General features: G+C 37.7%; 1 protein-coding gene across 1 annotated transcript; it reads right to left on the bottom strand.

Moving 5' to 3' along the window:
• Positions 1–612: 612 nt before the first annotated feature.
• On the bottom strand, positions 613–23,231 carry LOC133800822 (protein root UVB sensitive 6). Its single transcript, XM_062238891.1, has 13 exons — positions 22,655–23,231; positions 22,326–22,424; positions 22,061–22,174; positions 21,312–21,383; positions 21,103–21,213; positions 20,880–20,999; positions 19,899–20,000; positions 4,944–5,016; positions 4,706–4,789; positions 4,542–4,606; positions 4,260–4,361; positions 3,984–4,166; positions 613–1,489 (listed from the first exon to the last, which is right to left on the bottom strand). Exons 1-13 carry the CDS (start codon positions 23,018–23,020, stop codon positions 1,436–1,438), a joined length of 1,545 nt encoding a protein of 514 aa, XP_062094875.1. The 5' UTR covers positions 23,021–23,231; the 3' UTR covers positions 613–1,435.
• Positions 23,232–24,699: the final 1,468 nt, after the last annotated feature.

Raw genomic sequence — 24,699 nt, 5'->3', positions numbered from 1 at the left:
CGAGTTGTTATCGAGCTCATATCGAGCAAAACTATTGCAGAAAAACTAGAAGAAAAAAAAAACAGATCACGAAATCTCTCTAGCAAACCCAAAAAACACATCATTATAGGCTCAGATCTGTTCGAAATAGCTAAAAAAAAGTAAACAAACAGTATCCAACACAAAAGAATGAACAATCTTCTTACCCATGATTTCTCTCTTCCAAAATCTCTCCAAATAGATGGTCTTTGATACTAAGATCTTTACAGAGACAATGGAGATGACTAACAACGACTTCAACAAGAACTTTGACACTCACCGTAAGTTTTGGTAAGGGTTTCATGAGAGAAGAAAGAAGAAGAGAGAGTTTTGGTCTTCTTAATATAATGGAAAGAGTATTTTAAGTAGATGGGAAATGTTTGGCATCAAAATGAAAGTGAATAGTGAATAGTGGTAATATTAGAGGCTATCAAGCATAAAAAATGAAATTTCCTTTATAAAATAGCCAATTCAAATTATATTAATAAAATCCCTCCTGTAAATGATGAAATTAAACGTCATGCTACACAAATGAGAATTATTCTAAATAGAATTGTATTAACCAGCAATTACCTGCACTGCATGCTCTGTAAATGATAGCAATCAAACACACTATTTACTTGAGGCAAAAATATCAGTCACTATATACAACACAAAGTTGCTTCGCAAAAAAATATACAGGACAAAGTAGACATGTCAGAGACAGCTGACAACAAACAGTAGACCATGACTGTTCTATGCCACAAGAGGTAATAGGGGGAACGACCTTGACCTAACCATACACAACTCTTCAGAACAAAGACCCATAAAGAAGAAAATGAAAGAAAAAAAATTATGACACGCATGCGTGCTCTTTTACAGCTGCAGAAATGAACAGTTTGATCCAAAAAAAAATTATTTGCTGCTTTTGGAGTTCCAAGGCTCATAATTGAGCTCCCTAATGTTGGAATAAGTTACAACTCCGCGTTAATGAGGAATAAGGATAAAGAAACTCATTGACTTGAAAACTGATTTCTATGTATAATACAATATATATAATGTTTTTGCTGTGACGTAGAAAAGAATATATATATATATATATATATAAAAGAAAAAAGCCCGGAAAACTCGAAACAAAATGAGAATTGAAAACCTCCTAGCAAGAAAAGAAAGAAGTTGCTATATATGCACTAACACGTGCTATCTACAATTAAGCTATTTCTATACTAACATTATAACATGCGGTCTCCATCCATGTTCAACTGAACAAAGAGCAAACGAAGAGGAGAGATAGCTCATTGGCTTCATAGGAGACATGGTTCTCATAATCCCATTGATCTGGTGCAGGTACTCCTTATCAAAAAAATTCCCACCCATCAAATCGCATTCAACCGAGTATAGAACAGCAGCCTCAGCGTCTCTTTCCCAGTTAATCACTCTAACATAAACGAGCACGACCTGGATTAAGTAAAGATTCTGACATTGTCCAACCCTACAAAACATTTTGATATATTAACCACGTCAAGGAGAGATATGTAACCATCATAATATGTAAATCATCATATATAGGTCAATTAGAACTTTTTTTTCTTTTGACATTGGGGAAGTGGGGATTTGAACTTGGACCTCATTTTTATATGAGGAGATGTGTAGTACCAACTATGCCTATGACTACAGGTCAACTAGAACTTATTTGGCGTAAGAGTTCATTATGATCAATCCAAGTACCTAGCAAAAGGGAAAGGTCATGGTCTCGTTTAACAAAAGACCCGGCATACTTTTTAATTGCATACAACTGTAAAATCCAGAGTCCTTTTATAACATAAAATATAGAGACTTGAGCTTTGAACCACCCACAAATCCAATCATTTGAGCTAATAATAATAACTATAATGATTTGAAAAAGAAAAAAAAAACCATAGCAAAATGTCCGAATAATTAAACCTGAATTGCCAAGCATTTAAGCAAAACCTAGACAACACTAAGCCTAAAAAGACTTTGCAATTCAAGGGTAAACAATTTTTAAAAAAAATAAAAAAATTATGATGGTTCACTTTTTTACACTTCATTTTAGTATGTATCCCATTTTTTTAATAGCTAAATGAAAGTACATTTACTTCTACATTCAGCATATTTATATCACAGGTATACTTGCGTCAGTTATATAGTAAGCATGTCAGCTTTTGTACTAACATATTCTGCTTTTTATATTTACTGATATACCGACCATTTTGCTATAAAATTTGAAAACATACAAACATCTAGTAAAAAAGAGACAAAATTAAACCAATTTGCTAATAGACCCATTTTCCTCTTTCGTTTTCAGTTAATGTTCAAAGTTTTTAAGTGGGGGTAACTGACCAAGCAGCCATGTTAGGGCTGACAACAGTGAGTTCAAGATGAGCATGCCTATCCTACCCACGGCTGGGAAAACACTGCTCTTCCCTGCAGGCTGCACTGTTTAAGAGGGCATGTTGGGTATTTCCCGCCATGGGATTCGGATATCCACTAGTAATCTTATGATGATAGAAATTTGAATTTATATGCATCAAGAGTACCCCTATTGAAAAATATACCCATTAATCATATTATTTGAAAAAATATGCTTGAAAAACTATTTCGGACACAATTACCCCTTTCATTATTCTAACACGGTATCTCTCCTCTTTCTCTCTCACAGCCTTATGCCCCAATCTTCTCACCATTTCATCAAATTTTTTTAACATTTGCGAATAAAAAAATCATTAGGTCAATATATTTTTAAAGCATAAATATATATATATATATATGTATATACTAGATACAAGTAACAAGCCACGTTTGCTTAATTTTATTTATAAAATTTATTAATTATTTTTATTAAATTTGTATCATTGTCATATAAATTTCAAATAAATAAATAATAATATATATATAGAATAATAAAATAAACATATCAATGTTTATGGTTTCTTTTTAAATATATATAATATGTTAACCTATTGTTAAATATAAATAAAAAAAATTAATAAAAATTAACATTATGTATTATATATTATTGTTATGATGATATTTTATAATATTTAAATTTATATTAATATAAGTATTAAATATTTATTTTTGTATTAAATATTATTATAATAATAAAAATTTATAACATTTAAATTTATATTAATATAATTATTAAATATCTAGTCATGTATTACATATTATTATAATTATAATATTTTATAATATTTGAATTTGAATTAGAATTTATATTAATATAATTAATAAATATTTATTTCTATTAGTTTTAAAAGTATATTCTGTTAAATATTTAAAATATTCTGTTAAAACTAACAAATCAAACCGTTAAAACCAATAATTTCCGTTATCTGCACACTTTTTATATAGAAAAGATATTTCAAACTGTTCTATTCATGACTTTGTGGGCAACTTTTTGGTAATTGTTCAAAAATGGAAATTTGGTTAGGTTCTGAGATTTTTTTTTTTTTTTTTTTTTTTGCTAACTTTTGATCAAATTCGACAGCACAACGTTGAAGATTTCCCTCTAATGTAATTTAGATGAAAACTCAATGAAAAGCAATTACCCATTTCAACATGTAGAATTCAATGTGATTTAGAGGCAAGTACCAAAAAGCAGTGGTGGGTAAAATTGTTGTCCCTAATCCATGTTCCACATGTAGGAAAGGATCGTAGGTTTTTTAAGGTTGCAGAGTATTGTCAGAAATTGCAAGGGTGTAGCAATCAAGGATCAATTTCCAACATATATAGCATAGTGATCAGGGAAAGGACACTGGATGAACTCCCTTCACATTGCAAAACACATTAAAGCTAAAGTCCAAACTGGGTTACTAGCCAGCAATAAGCTAGGTCAGTATTTAGCTTTGAATGCTTAGAATGCACAGAAGGTATGAGTATAAAAAGCCAACTAATAAAGAAATAAATTATATAGACAACTAATTAGGATATAAACTATAGCTAACATGTTAAATGATGTTTACCTGCTCTGCAGCTTTATGCTTGAAAAGCACATATGATGCCGAGACTATCCTACATGACTCCACAATTTGAGCCTCTAGATCAACTGGTGTGGTGGGCATAGTGTTCGAATTACCATCTTTCCTCTTTTGAGACATAGACCGGCCCCGGAATGATGAATGTATGAAATGAGAAAGTACATGAGCCTGTAATGGAATGTAACATGCATATTAAACAACATTTGATCCTTAATATTCATCTCTTTCAGATAGACAGAAAAACTAAGTTGCATGTCTCACATGAAAGGCTGCCTTCAGGATGTCATCTGGCTTTGCTTGGTCCTTTAGCAACGCATATACTTGATCCTTTGATGGATTGTATGTAACAATATATTTCTCCCTCTGTCATCAATTCAGAGACCATAACATATTTTTGAGAAACATAGGATTGGTCAAGAATAACTACTTCAAAAGTACCATTGAGTTCGGCTGAACATGATTTTGGGGAGGTAGAAAGATAGAGGCTGAGACTTGGGAAAGAGAAATTCTCACAAGAAAAAAGAAAGAGACACGCAAACACACCTCAAAGAAAGGCTCTACAGAAAGATATGCCCCTGGGTCTTGGAATGCATCTTTAAATCTTGGACCTGCATGCAATTTAAAATGAATGAGGTTCAAATCAAGATCTACTAAGTCGTAGATCACAAATAAGAGGCATGTTCTATCAGCATATTACTTAAACATACCAAGAACTACATGGCTCTCTTTCAACCATGGGAAACTAAATATGTTTTCATTCTTGTTCCCCTCCTTTAATGAAGGTACACGTCCTACAATACAAAGCAGATAAGATATCCATCAGTAGCTTGTACTTGAGCTCCCAATGAAACTCTCACGAATGGACAAAACAAGGAAGTTTAAAAGAAAAATAGATCAACTGAAAACATAAATATGTGCACATCCCTATTGCACATTGTATGTTACCTGTCTTCAGGAAGGACTCTACAGCAACAGTAAATCTTGCCCGGTTCAACGTATGCAACACAACAGATTTAACCTGCAAAAACAAATAATTGCAATATGAAGAAGAAAAAATAGTAGAGGCAAGAGAATTGAGAACATGGAAACAATAAATGATATATATACACCAATGATTAAAATAATATACCAAGAATAAAAAAAATTATAGGAAAGATATACCAGGATGGTACACCACTCTATGCCATGGTAGAGACCCAAATAGATATACCGTGCTCTATGATATAATATACCACCAATATTTAAAGGGTACCACTATAGTAGTGATTATTTTTAATCACTACCTATAGGTATATTTAGTATTTTTTGTACATAAATAAATTGTAACTCTAATTTTTTTACATGACGATGTATAATGTAGTTACTGGAGACTTCCCACAAATTTCAAGAAATTTCAAATAATTTAAAATGCTGAAATCAAGATTTGAATAGCTTATTGCAAGTGTGCTTGTTTCAATATTTATACGCGCATGCAGTAGACTAATTAAATCATGATTTCGACATCTTAAATTATCCAAGATTTTCTGAAAATTTGTGGGATGTCTCATCTAACTATATTATACACCATCACATAAAAAAATAAAAGTTACAACCTATCCATATACCAAAAAAACTAAAAATACCCATCTGTTGGGTGAGGGACTATTAACAGTTATGAATAGGAATAGTTAACAGTTGTGAATAGGAATAGTTTCTGTTTTTAATATTTCATTTTTTTTTTTGAAAAAGAGACAGAGGTCATGGAGTGACCTCTTCTCAAATAAATTGAGAACCCTCACTTATGGCGGAGGAATACCGTAGTGACAAAAAAAAAACAACTCAAACGAACAAAAATAAACAAACATTATCAAGACAACACCCAAGGACTCACACTCAACAAACTCTAATGCGCCCATAGACTACTCCACTCCCTACAAAGATCCAAAAAAGACAAACCGTCAAAGTCTGTCGTTCTATACACCCAAGTGGCCACCCAGAACTTGATTTTATCCCAAAGGCTGTCCACTACAGAAGAGACATCTTCAAAGATTCTACTATTCCTTTCGAGCCAAATTGCCCAATAAGTCGCCAAAACTGTACTCTACCACAAACGAACCATCCTTCGCCCGCCCCCCAGATTGGACAGGAACAGTTGAGAACAAGAAGACGGCATACACCAAGAGACCCCGAACTCTGCCAGTACTTTTAACCACACCCCCCTTGCAAGGAGACAATCTAAGAAAAGATGACGAACTGATTCTACTTCATTTTTACAGCAGACGCACCAATTTGGCGAAAGATAGGCCTCTGTAAATTCTCGTGAACGCTCACCTTATCCAAGAATAACAACCAATCAAACAGTTTAACTTTATACGGAGCAACACTCCTCCACAAAAACTTAGCCCAATCCAACTCTGGGCCTAAATGAGCATAGCTCAAGGAATGGAAGGCGGACTTACAATTAAAAACTCCACTGGTATCCAGATTCCAATTCCTTCTGTCCTCCAAAATCAATGGGAGAGTCACCACCTGAAGCATATGCATCAATTGAGCGAAATTAGCCACCTCCCTATCTAACAAGTTCCTTCTGAACCGCAAATTCCAACCTAAGGACCCCCCTCTCCCTTCCCCGCCCAAGACTGCCAAATCTTTAATCGCACAATTCTTTGCCATGGAAACCAAGAATAAATCCGGGAAACGAGACTTCAATGTATCTTCTCCAAGCCAAACATCCTCCCAAAACCGAATCCTATCGCCCTTCCCCACCTTAAAACAAACCATTTTCCTGTACTCCTCATACAATGCCGCAATATCCCTCCACGGACCACGAACCGACAATCTTCTCCCTCCTCCCGTATCCCAATGACTCTCATCTAATCCATACCTACTCTTCACCACCTTATACCATAAAGCCTTTCTTTCTAAAGGAAAGCGCCATAACCATTTCATAAGAAAGGCCTTGTTCCGTTTCTCAATATTCCCAATTCCCAGCCCTCCATAATTTCGAGACTTACAGACTTCTTGCCAAGAAACCAAATGATCGTCCCCCGAACCATCTGCTCCCTCCCACAGAAAGTCTCTCATAACTTTCTCTATACTCCTTGCCACATTCTTTGGAATCCGAAAAAGGGAAAGATAGTAAATCGGAATAGAAGACAAGATTGACTGAATAAGAGTCAACCTTCCACCGCGAGACAGAAAAGCACTCTTCCATCCATCCAGCCGCTTAATGCATTTTGACATCACTGGTTCCCAAAACACTTTGGTTCTTGGTGAGCCTCCCAAAGGAAGTCCCAAGTACTGAATAGGCCATTGGCCCACTTCACAACCTATCTCACTTGCCCGAAGATCCACGACCTCCTCGGGCAAATTAATCCCCAACAATTGACACTTCTGCAAATTAATAGATAGCCCAGACACCTCACTAAAGACCTTCAAGATGTCAAGGAGCACCCCCAGTGACTCATCATCATTAACAAAGAAAATTGTGTCGTCTGCAAATTGAAGATGGCTAACATCAACTCCATCACTTCCCACTGTAAATCCTCTAAAAGCCAAACTACTCTTAGCCCTATCAATCATTCTTCCCAAAACATCCACCACCAACGTGAACAAGAAAGGGGACAAGGAATCCCCTTGACGAAGACCCCTCGATCCCTTAAATTTACCCCTAGGACGCCCATTTAAAAACACAGAGAAAGACGTAGATGACAGACATCCTTGCATCCACCGCCTCCAAACTTCTCCAAAACCTTTTTTCTGCAGAACAAAATCCAAAAAACCCCAATCCACACAATCATAAGCCTTTGTAAAGTCAATTTTGAAGACCCAACCCTTTTTACCCTTACTCCTGTACTCCTCAACCGCCTCATTTGCAACCAAAACAGTGTCCAAAATCTACCTACCCTCCACAAAAGCTCCTTGAGAATCTGCTATTGTATCAGCCAAAACACCTCGAAGTCTACAAGCCAACACTTTAGAGATGATTTTATACAAGCTAGTGACAGGACTGATAGGTCTATAATCCTTCACACGACAACTATTAATTTTCTTAGGAATAAGCAAATGTAAGTTTCATTGGCTCTCCCTTGAATAATTCCATCCTTAAAGAAACCTTCCAAGACGTTCATCAGATCGCCTTTGACTGTGTCCCAATTTTTCTGATAAACAGCCATGGAGAAACCATCTGGCCCCGGAGCCTTGGACCCATCACAATCAAACACTGCCTGTCTTAACTCATCCTCAGAAAATGGCCGCTCAATCAAAGAAGCCAACACAGACGGAATAGGTTCCCAAGAGATCCCGTCCACCCCAATCCATTTCCTGTAGACCGACGTATACAAGGAAGAAAAAAAACCCACAATAGCCTTTTCAATATCAACGTCATCAACCAAAACAGTTCCATCATCTTGCTCTATCCTTGAAATGAAGTTTTAGCTTTCCGAGCACTAAGAATGTTGTGAAAGAGCTTGGAATTGGCATCCCCTTCCCTTGCCCATTGACACTTGGACTTAAGCCACACACTTCTCTCTTCCTCCAAGATCAATTGCTGCCATTCTTTTTTCAACTTTGAGCGTTCCTGACAAAATTGTTCATTCCATAGACCCCCTTCCTCTATTCTATCCAAAGCGACCAACCTCCTTTCCATCGACTGTTTAGAATCCATTCTTAAACGAAATGCTTCCCGGCTCCACTTCTTTATTCTGTCTCTGACCAAGTCTAACTTGCACATAAACTGATACCCAGGCCACCCATGCCCCTTGGCCAGACCCCACCACTTCTTGAAAAGGCTAGGAAAATCCTTATGGTCCAACCAAGCATTATCAAATCTGAACGGACTTGGCCCCCAAGAGGGTGGGTTTGAGTCCAACACCACTGGACTGTGATCCGACACAACACAAACCAACACTTCCTGCCGAACAAAAGAGTATAATCCTGACCAAGCCGGAGTGTACAGGAATTTGTCCAGTCTACAACAAATAGGATTCTGTCTATAATTTGACCACGTGAAACGACCATTCTGAAGGTTTGGGTCGATTAATTTTAACTCTCTTATCAGTGCATCAAACCTCTTCATACTTCTGGTATTAGACTCACTATTCAATTTCTCATCCACCTTTCTGACTACATTAAAGTCGCCCCCCACACACCACTCATCACCACAAATAGTACTCAAGCCTGATAACTCATCCCAAAAACTATCTCTTTTTCCGTACACCACTGGCCCATACACACCAGTAAACCACCAAGGATTCTTCCCCTCTGCCGTAATACAAACAGAAACGGAGAAGTCTCCCACTAAAGAATCAATAACAGATACCGCTCTTGTGTCCCAAGCCACTAAAGTACCTCCCGATCGACCTGTAGCCTGCTGATAAATCCAAGCCCTAAATCTGGATCGCCAAATGCTCCCCGCGAAGCTTCTGTCTATTTTGTCCCTTTTCACCTCCTGAAGCACGATAATATCTGGACTAACTTTACAAATAGTTTCTTTAATCGCCTTCCGTTTATCCCTATTGCCACACCCCCCCACATTCCAAGACAGAATCTTCATAAATCCCTATTGCACCCCACTCCTCTCTTCTTCCTCTTTTCATAATTAACATTGAAACTCAATTTTCTAAGTTCACGATAGCTTCTCTGAGAAAGACTAATAGAATCTCCTTCCTCCTTCTCCCCCACACCGTTTGGATACACCGAAATTCCTAATGAATCCATGGCTGTAAGGAGCCTAGAAGACTCAACCTCTTCCATCCCCAGCTTACTCCCATGATCCCCTATCCTCCCTTGCATAGGATCCCCTTTGTTGATAGCTAAAGGCTCGGTCAAATTCAACCTCACTCCCTCATCCTTATTAGTTTCACAGACCTCGTAGTCTTCTTCCTTTTTCCCTTCATTCCACAGACAGCCCCCCAAAAAAACAATATCCTCCCCTTCCCTTCTTTCGCCCTCTGAATCATTTTCCTCAATGTCATCGTCCGAACTACCAGACTCTAGCTCATCAAACACCGGACAAATGAAGTCATCCTCTTCCATAATCATGTCCTTAATATTAGTCCCCTCTTCCCATTCCTCAACTAGTAAAGAACTTCTTGGACAAGATTGAGGATGTTTCCGGGTATAGACTTTCCAGCAACACACTGTGTTTCCTTGGAGTAGGCCTAGGAGATGTGTCATCCCAAAACGTGATAGATCCTTTTGAGAGAGAAGTACGTGGTCTTTGCATGTGCCCAAGTGTGAATCCCAATTTATAACTTGAATTGGGCTTACTAAAAGCTAGCTGGCCCAAACATTTAGATATCAATCTTGGATTGAAGAGAGCCCAAAAAGAGCTGAAGTCTACTTTTAATGAGTATAGCCCACCCTCCAAAGTCAAAGACCAGCCGAAATTATTGACTGAAAAAGAGCTCTTATTTATACCATCAATATATATATTATTAAAGCCAAAATTCTCCTTCACAATAGTGCACGTGGAAGACCAAAAGCAATCCACCTTCTTATCTGTTTCTTTTATTTTTTTAAAGCATTGAATCGTAGATTGCTTTTTGAAATTGGAGCACGTGCTGGCCAGCCCTCTAAACTTAATAGATAAATCAGAATTTAATCTATTATAAATATTCTGTAATGGCAAGCAAGAAATACGGGATGAGATTGTAGTCTCTTTAATGTCGCCGAAGAATGGCGGAGCTCCTGTCCCTGCTGATTGCAGTTTCCGGCCGCCCATGACCACCATGGCTCCGCCTCCAATCTCCTCATCTTCCCCGAACTTCTTCTCCTTCTCACAGTCGGGCCCCGACTTCTCCTCCACCATAATACCTGCTTCGGAACCCAATCCCAACAGAGACTCCCTGGCCGATTTCTTCACCCAAAATTTACTGACCGGCTGAAACTTCTTCCCTCGATGCTTAACCAGACGCAAGGTAAGCATGTCGCCCTCATACGGGATGGAAATACTGCTAGGAACAAAACCAGAAGCATCCCCAATGACTTTAATAAAGGCACAGAAACAGTTCTTCCCTTCCAAAGAATTCTTGTCTATGGCTAAAAGCCCACCACAGATTGAACCTATCATCTTGAAAACATGGTGATTCCAAAAATTCAGGGGGTTACCTTCTACACCAATCCAATCATGATTGCAAGATAATTTCCTGTCCAACAACTGATTTCTCCAACTCCATTTAGCAAAAGAGACTGTTGACACTCCGGGAATGGTAATCGAGCCTGTGGAAACCAACCTCTCCTGCTCCATCTCATTTGCACACCAGATTAAAGCCCTATCGTCTGAGAAATGCGAAACACATAGCTTATTCCCCCACCAGCTTTGGACTCCCTCGTGAACAGCCGCCCAAGGTGACCGACTGTTCGTTCTGAACATGAAAACAGCCAACCGCCAGTCGAAACATGCCTCAACCCCTGTTACCATTGATTGTCTTTCATGCAAAAAAACATTTTCCGGTGTAACTGCCTCTTCCTTCTCAGCCCTGATTAATTCCTTGGAATTACCTTTAACGATGGAAGCCCAGGAGGCTTTTTTATCCACCCTTCTGCCGAGCTCTCCTTGTGAATAAGATCCTTTCTTCCTAACCAGTTGACTCAGACAATCCGCTAAACCTTTCCATCCCTGAGCAAGGTCCTCCTCCAGGATTATAATCGATTTGAAGGCACTGTTAATGAGGACAGAGATTTTCAAAAAAACTCCTCTAACATTTTGAACACATTCCAGCAACACCCTCATGGAAATATTCCTGTAAGTTCTCCTCCGATTAACCCTAAGGTTAGCTTTAGCATCAATCAACCATTCTACTTCTTCTAACAGCCACAAAGATGCGTCTAAAGATAGAGATATCTCATAACCAGATAGCCTTGTCCTCTCGCAAATCCTTACTGATCCACCATCCCTAGAGAGGGTTAACATAAACACCTTGAAGGCAGTACGAAAACTCCAATACCTCTAAGCAGAGGACAAAAAGGGATCCCCCGAAACAGATTTTTGTCCATATCCAGTGGGGAAATGGGCATATTTCTTCCCATAACCAGTAGGGTTATGGTGCGCTCTAGAACTGGACATACACTCTCTCTCTCACTACACTCTCTCCCTGGGGTACAACCTCACTATAAGCCCTACTAACGGGCTCTTCAGTGTTCTCGACTCATGAACAGTTTTCGTTTAACGTGAACAATATGTTTTTAATATTTCATTGATTTAGTACTCTAATCGTTTCAGTTTCTTTAGAATGATTAATTGTATTTCCCCTATATATATACTCTCTTTGTTAGGTTGTAAAATTCACCGAAATAAAATACAATCTTTTTCTCCAGTTTTTATTTGGTATCAGAGAATTAAGGCTCTCGATTCCCTCTCTCTCCACCACTCTTTGTTTTTTTCCATTCTTTCTGCGGTCGTTCCTTTGCTCTCCGACGACGTTCAAACGCGCTCTAGGTGAGGTCGTCTCTCTCCAGCACCCCCTCCTTCCAGTCGCACGTCCCGAAGTAGTCCAGCGACATTCCAGGCACTCCGACGAAGCAATCCAGTGACGTTCCAAGCATTCTGGCGAAGTCGTTCAACACCTGCCCCAAACCTGCAATTTGTCCAAACGAAGCTCCGTCCCTTCGTTTCCTTGGTGTCTTAGTCTCACCTCCTTTGGACCAAAGCCCAACTGTTCTAGGCCCAAGCCCATTTTTTCAGAAATTGTTATCACCTCCTTTGGACTAAAGCCCAACTGTTCTAGGCCTAAGCCAATTTTTTTCAAAAATTGCTTAGACGTTGTTCAGCCCAATAATGTCGACTAGTGACAAAGTTTCTTCTCAAACCAGAGGATCTATTCCTCCATCACAAACTCAATCTGGTGGTTCTACAGGCTCTCTGTACAGCTATGACAATAACTCTTCATATTACAGCCCATAAACTTGATGGAAAAAAATTACCTTCAGTGGGCCCAGTCAATCAAACTCGTCATTTGTGAACGTGGGAAACTTAGGTACATCACCGGTGATCTCCCGGCACCATCTTCCACTGACCCTACGTACAAGGTATGGCAAGCTAAAAATTCTATAGTACTTGCAAGGCTAATTAATTCAATGGATCATAAAATTAGTGGCAGATATTTATTCTTTAAGACTGCTAAAGAAGTGTGGGATGCTGCCGGAAAAATGTATTCTGACCTTGGTAATGCTTCTCAAATTTTTGAGATCCACACCAAACTCAAAGAGATCAAGCAAGGTAATCAAACAGTTACCCAATATTTTTCAGATTTACAAGACTTATGGCAGGAACTTGATCTGTATCTGGATACCACACCACTATGTGTTGACTGCACCACAATCCAGCGACAACAATTAGAGAAAGAACGCGTCTTTGAGTTTCTTACTGGGTTGAACAGCAATTTGGATGAAGTAAGAAGTCGCCTAGTTAGTCGCTCTCCATTTCCTGATACTGAAGAAGCATTCTCTGAGGTCAAACGTGAAGAAGCACGCCGTCGAGTCATGCTCACTAACCCAGAACTACAATCTATTGAAAGTTCGGCTCTTCTTTCCAAAACTAGTCCACCACCATCTGGCAAATCCAATCCTGATCTTCGACCTATCCGTAAGGGCGATAGACCTTGGTGTGATCATTGCCAACGTCATGGTCACACCCGGTCTACCTGTTGGGAAATTCACGGAAAACCACCATACTGGACTCCTCGTCGCCAGAATGACAAAAAAGCCAACCAAGTTCAAAGTGAAACTAAAAATACTGTTGTCCCTTCCTTCACTAATGCACAAATTGAACAGTTGTATACTCTCTTGAGTCGATCTTCCATGGCACCCAAATCTAGATCCGAATCTCATAGTGCTTCAGTGGCACATTCCAGTAATTTCTCTTCCGCTGCCCAAACTCCGTGGATAATCAATTCCAGTGCAACAGATCACATGACAGGTTCATCTCATTTGTTTGATTCTTATTGTCCCTGTTCGACAAAAACTAGTGTCAAGATTGCAGATGGCACTCAACCCCCTATTGTAGGAATTGGCACCATTAAATTGTCTACTGATTTACTTCTATCAATTTTTTATGTTCCTTCTTTGAAGTGCAATTTAATTTCTGTTCACAAATTGACTTCCAATAACAATTGCCTTGCTAAATTTGTGTCCAAATCTTACCAATTTCAAGATCTATCATCAAGGAGGACAATTGGCAGTGCCAGGATTCGTGACGGACTTTATTTCTTCGATAGACAACATCCAATCAACAAAGTTCCAAGTTCTTTTTCTACTTATGTTTCAAACTCTGTTTCTTCTTCCAATTTTAACACCATTATGTTATGGCATTGTCGACTTGGGCATCCAAGTTTTTTATATTTAAAACATCTGTTTCCATCTTTATTTATCAATAAAAAGGTTGCTGAATTTCAATGCGATATCTGTCAATTTGCCAAACATACATGTGTTTCATTTCCTCCAAGGTTGTATACACCTTCTAGTCCTTTCTCTCTTGTTCATAGTGATGTTTGGGGACCCTCCAAGGTCTCTACTTCTCATGGTAAGTGTTGGTTTATTACGTTTATTGATGACCACACACGTATTACTTGGGTTTATCTGCTTAAGCATAAGTCTGATACATGTCAGGTTTTTCAAAACTTTCATCATATGATCCAAACACAATTTCAAACCTCTATCAGAATACTTCGTACCGACAATGCGACTGAATATTTCAATACTACTCTTGGTCCCTACCTTCTCCAAAATGGGATTGTTCATCAAAGTTCGTGTGTCGATACTCCGCAACAGAAAGGTTGCTGAACGAAAAAATCGCCACCTCTTAGAAGTAGCCCGTGCTCTCATGTTCACTATGCATGTTCCAAAATATCTTTGGGGCGATGCTGTTCTCACTGCTACTTACCTCATTAACCGCCTTCCAAGTCGACCCCCTCAATTCAAAACACCATATTCTGTCCTTCAATCACTCTATCCTCACACTTCTTCAAATTCTCTACCAATCAAAGTTTTTGGCTGCACTGCCTTTATTCATGTTCACTCTCACAATCGTAGTAAACTTGATCCTAGAGCAATAAAAACAGTGTTCCTAGGTTATTCTCCTACCCAAAAAGGTTATCGTTGCTATTGTCCACTCACAAAAAAATCATACATCTCAAGTGATGTAACTTTTTTTGAAAAAGTTCCATATTTCACCCCCACCTGAAGCAGTCATCACAAGTAAGAAGCTCAGTGGTCGTGGGGTTTAGAATTACTTCTAGACACTTCATTCTCTTCAGATCCAGAAAAACTTCTAGACACTCCATTCTCTTCAAATCCAAGAAAAGACTTACAAAAAGAAATTCGGGTGTGTTCCAGAAGAAATAAACAAGTCACAAATCCTCATCACAGTCAAGAGCCCGATCCGGTGATAGAACCACTTCCCGCAAAAGATTCAGGTACTTCTCCCTCAAACACTCAATCAGATCCAGACATTCCTATTGCATTAAGAAAATTAGCTAGATCTTGTACTCAATACCCTATTTCGAAATTCATCTCTTATTCAAAATTATCATCTCCATTTAAAGCTTTTACCTCTAGTCTATCAGATATTGTGATTCCCAGGAACATCAATGAAGCACTTGATACTCCTCAATGGAAGGCAACAGTTATCGAAGAGATTAAAGCACTTGAACATAATGGAACTTGGAGATTGGTCGAGTTACCACCAGATAAGAAGATAATAGGGTGCAAATGGGTGTTTACAGTCAAGTACAATGAAAATGGATCCATTGAGAGGTACAAAGCTCGATTAGTTGCCAAGGGATTTACTCAAACTTATGGAATTGACTACACTGAGACATTCGCTCCAGTTGCGAAACTCAATACTATCAGAGTATTGCTCTCGTTAGCAATCAACTTGGATTGGGAATTGCATCAACTCGATGTAAAAAATGCTTTCTTAAATGGCGAGCTGGAAGAAAAGGTGTACATGAGTCAGCCTCCGGGTTTTGAAGAATCTCTCAATTCAACTAAAGTCTGCAAACTAAACAAATCTCTCTACGGTCTAAACCAATCTCCTCGAGCATGGTTCAATCGTTTTCTAAAGGTTGTCAAGGGGCTTGGATACGTGCAAGGTCAGACTGACCGTACTCTCTTTATCAAACACTCAGTCGAAGGGAAAATGTCAGTTCTGATCGTGTATGTTGATAACATAATTGTTACTGGCAACTATACTGAAGAGATGAGTATGATTAAAGATAGGTTGGCAAAGGAGTTCGAAGTCAATGATCTCGGTGCTCTCAGGTATTTTCTGGGAATAGAATTTGCTAGAAGCAAAAGAGGGATTTCTGTGTCCCAAAGGAAATACACTCTCAATCTCTTGAAGGAGACAGGAATGCTTGGTAGCAAGCAGAGCAAGACTCCAATTGAGCTTGGAGACAAGAGGAGAATGTTTGAAGGAAGTCCAGTTGACAAAGGGAGATACCAACAGCTAGTAGGGAAGCTCATCTACCTCTCACATATTAGACCTGACATTGCCTTTGCGGTAAGTCTAGTCAGCCAATATATGCATAATCCTTGTCAGGAACATCTCAATGCAGTATATAGAATTATGAGGTATCTCAAGCAAACACCAGGTAAAGGTCTTTTCTTCAAAAAGACAAACGAGAGGAAGATTAAAGTGTTCACAGATGCAAATGGGGCTGGGTCAGTTGATGATAGAAAATCTACATCTGGGTATTGTACGATTGTTTGGGGTAATGTAGTTACATGGCAAAGTAAAAAGCAAACGGTAGTTGGGAGGAGCAGTGCATAGGCAGAATATAGAGCCATGGCCCATAGAGTATGCGAAGCAATTTGGATTAAACGCCTATTAGAGGAGTTAAAAATTGAGTATGTAACCCCCATTCAGCTTTATTGTGATAATCAGTCTACCATCAGCATTGCACATAATCCTGTACATCATGATCGAACTAAACATGTAGAAGTGGATCGTCACTTGATCAAAGAGAAGATTGATGGAGGAATCATAAGTATTAGATATGTACATATAGAGCAACAGCTAGCCGATATTCTCACAAAGGGATTGTCCGAACGAGTATTTGATTTTCTTGTAAACAAGCTTGGACTAATCAATATCTACAGTCTAGCTTGAGGGGGGTGTTAACAGTTATGAATAGGAATAGTTAACAGTTATGTATAGGAATAGTTTTTGTTTTTAATATTCAATGATTTAGTACTCTAATCGTTTCAATTTCTTTAGAATGATTAATTGTATTTCCCCTATATATACTCTCTTTGTTAGGTTGTAAAATACACAGAAATAAAATACAATCTTTTTCTCCCGTTTTTATAGGGACTATAGGCCTATTAGTCTGGTCAGTAGTCTTTACAAAACTATTTCAAAAGTGTTGGCTTATAGACTTCGAGGAGTTCTTTCAGACACAATTGCGGAAACTCAAGGAGCTTTTGTGGAGGGTAGGCAGAATTTGGACATAATTTTGATCGCAAACGAGGCAGTAGAGGAATACAAGAGCAAGGGTAGAAAAGGTTGGGTGTTTAAAATTGATTTTACTAAAGCTTATGATTGTGTGGATTGGGGTTTCTTGGATTTAGTTTTGGAAAAGAAAGGGTTTGGCGAAGTCTGGAGGAGGTGGATGCGTGGATGTCTATCCTCCACGTCTTTTTCTGTCTTTTTAAATGGGCGACCAAGGGGAAAGTTCAAAGGTTCGAGGGGTCTTCACCAGGGGGATTCCTTGTCCCCTTCTTGTTTACTTTGGTAGCGGATGTTTTGGGCAGAATGATTGATAAGGCTAAAAGTGTTTCGGGTTTTAGAGGTTTTATAGTGGGAAAGGATAGAGTCAACGTCAGTCATCTTCAGTTTGCAGATACGATTTTTTTTGCTAACGATGAGGAGTCCTTGGTTGTGCTTTTGGATATTCTTAAGGTCTTCAACGTTGTGTCTGGTTTATCTATCAATTTGCAGAAATGTCAGTTGTTGGGGATTAATCTGCATAAGGAGTTAGTAGATCGGCAAACTAGTGAGATTGGTTGTGAAGTGGGCCAGTGGCCAATACAGTACTTGGGCCTTCCTTTGGGGGCTTCTCCTCGCTCCAAAGGGTTTTGGGAGCCTGTTATCTCTAAATGTGCTAAACGGTTGGATTCCTGGAAGAGTGCTTTTTTGTCAAGAGGTGGTAGGTTGACTCTTATTCAATTAGTTTTGTCTTCGGTTTTATAGTGTATTACTTGTCGTTTTTTCGTATCCCTAAGAGTGTGGTGGGGTTTATTGAGAAATTGATGCGTGATTTTCTGTGGGAAGGTGCGGATCAATCAGGGGTCGACCACTTGGTATCCTGGCAAGAAGTCTGTAAATCTCGAAGTCACGATGGTTTGGGAATTGGAAATTTGGTGTTGAGGAACAAGGCTTTTCTCATGAAATGGTTATGGCGGTTTCCCTTGGAAAGTATGTCTTTGTGGCATAGGGTGGTTAAAAGCAGGTATGGTGTTGATGGGGGCAACTGGGATACAGATTATGGAGGGAGATTGTTTGCTCGTGGTCCTAGGATAGACATCACGACTTTGTATGAGGATTATAGGCACTTGGTCTATTTTAAGGTGGGAAGGGGCGACAGGATTCGTTTTTGGGAGGATGTTTGGATTGGTGATTGCTCCTTGAAGTCGAAATTCCTTGATTTATTCAGGGTGTCCGAGGCCGCGAATTTTTTGATCAAAGACATGGTAGTTGTGGAGGATGTTAGCAGCTCAGGTGGCGTAGGTTGGGACTTGAGATTCAGAAGGAATTTATTTGAGAGGAAGGTTCCTAGTTTGGTTGAGTTGTTACATTTGCTTAAGTTTGTGGATCTTCCGTCAATTTTGGAGGACAAGAGGATTTGGATTCCAGACAATAGCGGAGTTTTCAAGTGCAAGACTGCCCTTCATAGTTTGACCTATGCTCATTTAGGTCCAGAGTTGTCTTGGGCTAAGAGGTTATGGAAGAGTGTCGTTCCTTCGAAAGTTAAAGTGTTTGGTTGGTTGTTATTCTTGGATAAGTTAAGTGTCCATGGAAATTTGCAGAGGAGAACACCTTTTCATTATGTCGCCAAATTGGTGTGTTTGCTGTAAAAACGAGTGAATCAATTGGTCATTTATTTCTAGAGTGTTCTTTCTCCAGGGCTCTGTGGGGGTAAAGTGTTAAATGAGTTCGAGGTCTCTTGGTGTATGCCTTCCTCTTGTGCGCAATTGTTCCTGTGTCAGTTAGAGGGAGGAAAGAGGATGGCTTGTTTATGGCAAAGTACCGTGTTGGCCACTTTTTGGGTTATTTGGTTGGAGAGAAATAGTCGGATCTTTGAAGAGTCCTCTTGTTCTGTGGACTCTCTTTGGGATAAAATCAGATTTTGGGTTGCTACGTGGGTGTATAGATCGAAAGGTTTTGAGGGAGTTTTCTTTTTGGACTTGTGTAGGGAGTGGGTGTATCTGTGGTCGTAATTTTTCTGGGTCAGGTTTTTTCCCAAACTTTGTTTCTTTCTTCCTTTTTGTTACCACGGCATTCCTCCTCCACCAAAAGAGAGGGTTCTCAATGTTATTGAGAGGTCTCTTTTGACCTCTGGCTCTTTTTTCAAAAAAAAAAAATACTAAAAATACCTCCTGGTAGTGATTAAAACAATTACTACCTAAAATTTTCCATATTTAAAATAAATAAATATAATCTTATGTATAATATTAAAATGATATACCATTTAAATTAAAAATATATAAACATAACTTTGAAATAAAATTACCTAAATAAATCTAATATATACCATACAACAAATAGAATAGATATACCCCGTTACTAATATTTTATACCATCAAAATTTTAATATACATATATATAAACATAGTCTTGAAATAAAATTGTAAATTAAATTTGATATACCGCAACATAAAAGTTAAGTATACTAAGAAAATAAGCTACATGAATTATACCTCTTGGTAAGAGCTGAGAACATATCCACATGACAGCAAAGCAAATGTAGTCACCAACGAAGGATTTCTTTTAGAAATCAGAATGCTCATTCCAGTTCCCAGCTTCAAAAACATACAGTGCTTTAATATCAATTTAAAGCCAAAAATATTATACATAAGCCTCACAGTGTACACTACAAGTGTTAACAGATTTAACAAATCGCAAGTTTGAAAAGGTCCTACTACTCCTGCTTGATTTCTATAAATCCTGGTCCCAGAAGTACACAGCCAATTAAAAGGCCTGGAATGCCCTTGAATCATTGGAATAAGCTATTTGGTGTCTCACCTCACTTTTTCACAACAACAACAATAATAATACATAACTTTTCCTACATTTGAAACTAGCATTTCAAAATTCAGCAATATCAATAGCACTACCATCTGTCATGTCTACTGAATATCTTCCTTCCAATAACATCATTGACATGTTTTGTTTTTCAAAATGCTTTAGCAGAGTTATTAACTTTAAATAGGAAAGTGATGCCAACCCTATGCCATAAATGAGTTCTTTGTTTCATCTGTTTTCAATCAGCTGAGATTCTATGTGACGAGAGTTCTTTTGCTAATACACAAATCTATTGTTGATAAAAGGAACTTAAAAATCTCAAAAGAAAGATAAACCTCTAAAAACAATTTAAAAATAAGAAAACAAACAACTAGAAGCTCAAGATGTTAGCTTGGACACACTACCACATGGAAAGTTATCACGCATGCCGTGCTTAATCATAGGTATTGATTCAGTTGACAACATAATCTAAAAGCTAGATAATTAGCTTCTTAAAAAAATAATAAATTTTATGTTGGGCTTTAAAAAAAATCCCTAGGTTCACCATCATATTGTCTTTTTCTAACCACTCTTTAACATACGTTTTCCAAGTTATCTTAGTCTTCTTTTTTGCATAAAACTCAACCACAAAAGAATCTAAAGTTTTACAAGCATACCAGGTCTGCGATATTCCCAACACATTCTCCTTTAGCAGTGACATCTCCAATGTTTTCTCCTTTAGCAAAGGCTTTGTAAATGGGTGTACGAGTTGATGTTGATGTCACAGCAGCAACATTCTATCAGGAAAAAGATACTACTTTCTATCAGGAAAAAATATATTAAAGATAAAAAACAAACTCAATCATGCATAAAAGATGCTAATAGAAAACTATTAAAAACCTTTGCCACATTAGCTGCACACGCCAAAGGAAGAAAAAGGTGAGGCACAGTTGCAGTTGCCAACTCCACACCAGCACCCAACTCCATGAGAAGATCACCAGCAAATCGCAGCTGTATCACATAATAATGTCCAAAAGATAGCTCAACTAATAAGCACATGTTCAGTAACTATTTACCATAAGCTTGATAGCAACTTAAGCTAATTCTACCTGTTTTAGATCATAATCAAATTTCTTTCCCTGCCGAGCAAAAAGCATTTTCCCAACACGACCAGCACCATCCTGCATTCATATATTCAATTCATTTTCACATTTCAAAATAGCAATAGACAATAATCGATTATCTCATGAAAGAGTGTAGCAGGACTAGAGCATAATAAATTGCAACCATAGGAAAACAATTCTCAGTTAGCTATTTCTTCCTAAAATCCAGTGGATGATTGAAGGTCAGTAAAACACAAAACAAAGAACTCCAGATTAAGCCAATAATCTGCAGTATAAGTATGTTATAGTAATCAAGATGCGCTAACTGTATGCCGATTAAGCTGTTTCAGTAAATTCCCTATGATTAACCAATTAATTCACAAAATAATACACGTAAGGTTACTTCTCCACAGCACACCTGGATTGGTATACTGGTGGATTCCAAGATGTAAGATTAGTATCAGATCCAAAATTGTCTACTTTCAAGTGAATATGTTAACAATAATTAGTTTGTTATATGGAAGGTGAATCCACAAACTTATTTGACAGATAAAGTGTTCTTCCCAGAAATTCCTTTTACCACAATTGTTTTGGAAAGCTTAAAGCTACAGCAACAAAAAGAAATCTTCTGCCAAACTATATGAATGTTATTAATACCCAGTATATAAAATGAAAGTTCTTGAGATCAATTCGCAGAGAGCATTAACTCACAAGCTTAGCCATAAAAGTGTCGCAATGTACAGTATCACTCTTACCTTGAGAATCCAATTAATAGCGACAGCACCAGGAGTAGCCCTATTTCTGGAGACACCAACTGAATTCAAAAGAGTTTGAGTTGTAAAAACACCCATTGCTCCCCCAAAGAAGTGCTGAAACACATATAGGAAGAATGACAAAGTGTATCATTTATTGGCACCAAAAAGCAACTATTATCAAGATTTACAAGAACTACATTTTTCCAATTATCTATTTTCTTTTAAACTTTCGTGTGGTAGTTCACATGATTAAACTTATACATACCTTCAAAGCTCTCCATGTCATATAGGGGACGTAGGATGGGGTTACACTATCAGGGAAGCCCTCCGGAACAACATAGGATCTAACAAATGCTACCAAACCCTGCACTCAAATATCCGTACATTATTAAACCATAGCAGCAAAACTCACTTCAAAACCGCAAATTGGGACCGCATTTCTCAAATGCAATATAATATTGCCCAAGTAGAATAAACTTACTAAGAAAATTTTACAACAGTAACTCGAGAATCCAAATTCGCATAACTAATTTTTAAAAAAACAGTAATAAGAAACAGCAAGAATTCCCGAAGGAAAAATCGCAAGAAACTGACGTCGAATGGGAGTTGCGGAGTTTGCAAGGTGAGGGCTCGGAACGATCCTTTCTTAAAGCTTCGACCGGATGGATCACTCTCTGCGACGTACTGCCATCGGCGGCCATCGAGTTCCTCACAGCAAATCAATCTCAAACTGGAGGCGACGAACTCGTCCTCGACCAAGCCGAGCTTCCGATTCGCCTGGTGGCCGGAAACCAAAGGCAGAGAGGAAGGCGACACATCGGGTGGAGCAGAGGCTAAGCCGGCGCTAATTCGAAGAGTCTCGCGAACGAGAAGGCGAGCTTCCTGGCCAGTAGTGGCGGTCAAGGTTTGAGCAGCGGAGGAGGAAGATTGCTTGAGATTAACGGGAGGAGGAGGAGCCATTGGAGAAGGAAGAAGAAGAGAACGAGGGGAGTTGAAGTTGGGAGGAGAAAAGGTGGAGTTTAATATGTCTGAAGAATGTACAGAAAGAAAGAGAGTTTGTTATTATTGTTGTGCTTTGGAAGTAACGAAATAGGCATTGGGGAAATAGATGAGAGAATTGGCGGTGTGAAGCAGGTGGCCTACCATCTTTCGTTTAATGCCATCGGCGTCGGAGCTACTGAGGCTCCTCCAATAAAAGAGGCTTTTCCAAACTCAACATCTCACTCCCTAATCTTCACCGTCCATTCATTTGACTTTTCATCCTTTTTTTTTGGCCTTTTCTGATTCCTATTCTTCTCACTTTTAACTATAAACCATCCAAAAGAAATACTATTTTTTTTTTCTCACAAAAATAACTTTATATGAAAAATAATAAATAAATAATAAGATCTGATTTTTTTTTAAAAAATATGTTTTTTCACCAAATTATGGCATTTGTAAAGTTTATCTAACTGTAGCAATTATTAAAAATGTGTCTTCTATTGTATTTTGTTTATTTTTAAGGTACTTTGTGTTTTTGCAAAGTATTATTTTGATACTCTTTGTTTTTAATAATGCTCATATAGTATTCTGTATTTTAAAATCGTACATATTTGGTACCCTAAACTCAAATTTAATTAATAAAATTTTACCAATTTAATCAAACTGTTGTCAATTATGTAAGTTCCAAATTTAAATTTAATTACTTAATTACATATAACTGATGACAGTTCGATCATATTGACAAAATTTTATCTATCAAATCTGAGTCTAGGGTATCAAATATGTATAATTTTAAAATACAGGATATCATATAAGCATTATTGAAAACAGAAGGTACCAAAATAATACTTTGTAAAATCATAGGGTACCAAATAAGCAAATTCTCTTATTTTTCAAATGGTTTTTTAATGTGGTCATGAGCTCAGTTGCACTTGCAATATGAGAGTATATTTAACTAATTAAAACAAGCCGAAATCAAGTTTATTTGCGCTAAATATACAAATATTAGCTCTAAAAATACAGATATATATTATCAGAATTTGTCATTAGATAACTGTATTTTCTGTCAGGACTCTGAATCGCGCCACATTAGCACAATATCAGCAAATTATATAAAAATAAAGTAAATGCAAACAAAGATGTGTTGGGCTTACATTTTCTAAATTAATAATGAATAATAAGAATAAATTCAATAATAGAAACTAATAAAAATAAAAAAATCTTAAAAATTTAAATATTAAATGATATTAGAGAAACATCTCGTTATAATTCATGTGGAATAGTGTCAAATACATTTTTTGTTTTTAAAGGACAATAAAAATTAATAAAGGACAAAACTCACCAATTCAATTGACAAATTAAAAAAATTAATAAAGTCTTGAGAAGTCAAAATGATCCAATAGTTGAGAGAAGTCCGAACTTTGTTTATATATTTACTACTTGAGATTTAGACTCTCTCTATATTTACTCCAATTAATTCTCTCTTTACAAATATTTTTTTAAAACCTTTGGTACATTCAACCCCAATTATTGTCAAGTGTAACTTTCTCCACTGAAAATTATTTATTAATGATCTCAACGAAACCAACCCCTAGTCATCATGCCTTAAGGTAATCGAGCTCCTAAACGAGCGAAATATAAACTAGTTTTCAAGTCTA

The sequence above is a fragment of the Humulus lupulus genome, chromosome 1 (assembly GCF_963169125.1).
Source record: "Humulus lupulus chromosome 1, drHumLupu1.1, whole genome shotgun sequence".
Classification (NCBI taxonomy): domain Eukaryota; kingdom Viridiplantae; phylum Streptophyta; class Magnoliopsida; order Rosales; family Cannabaceae; genus Humulus; species Humulus lupulus.
This window is presented reverse-complemented; position numbering and strand designations above follow the sequence as displayed.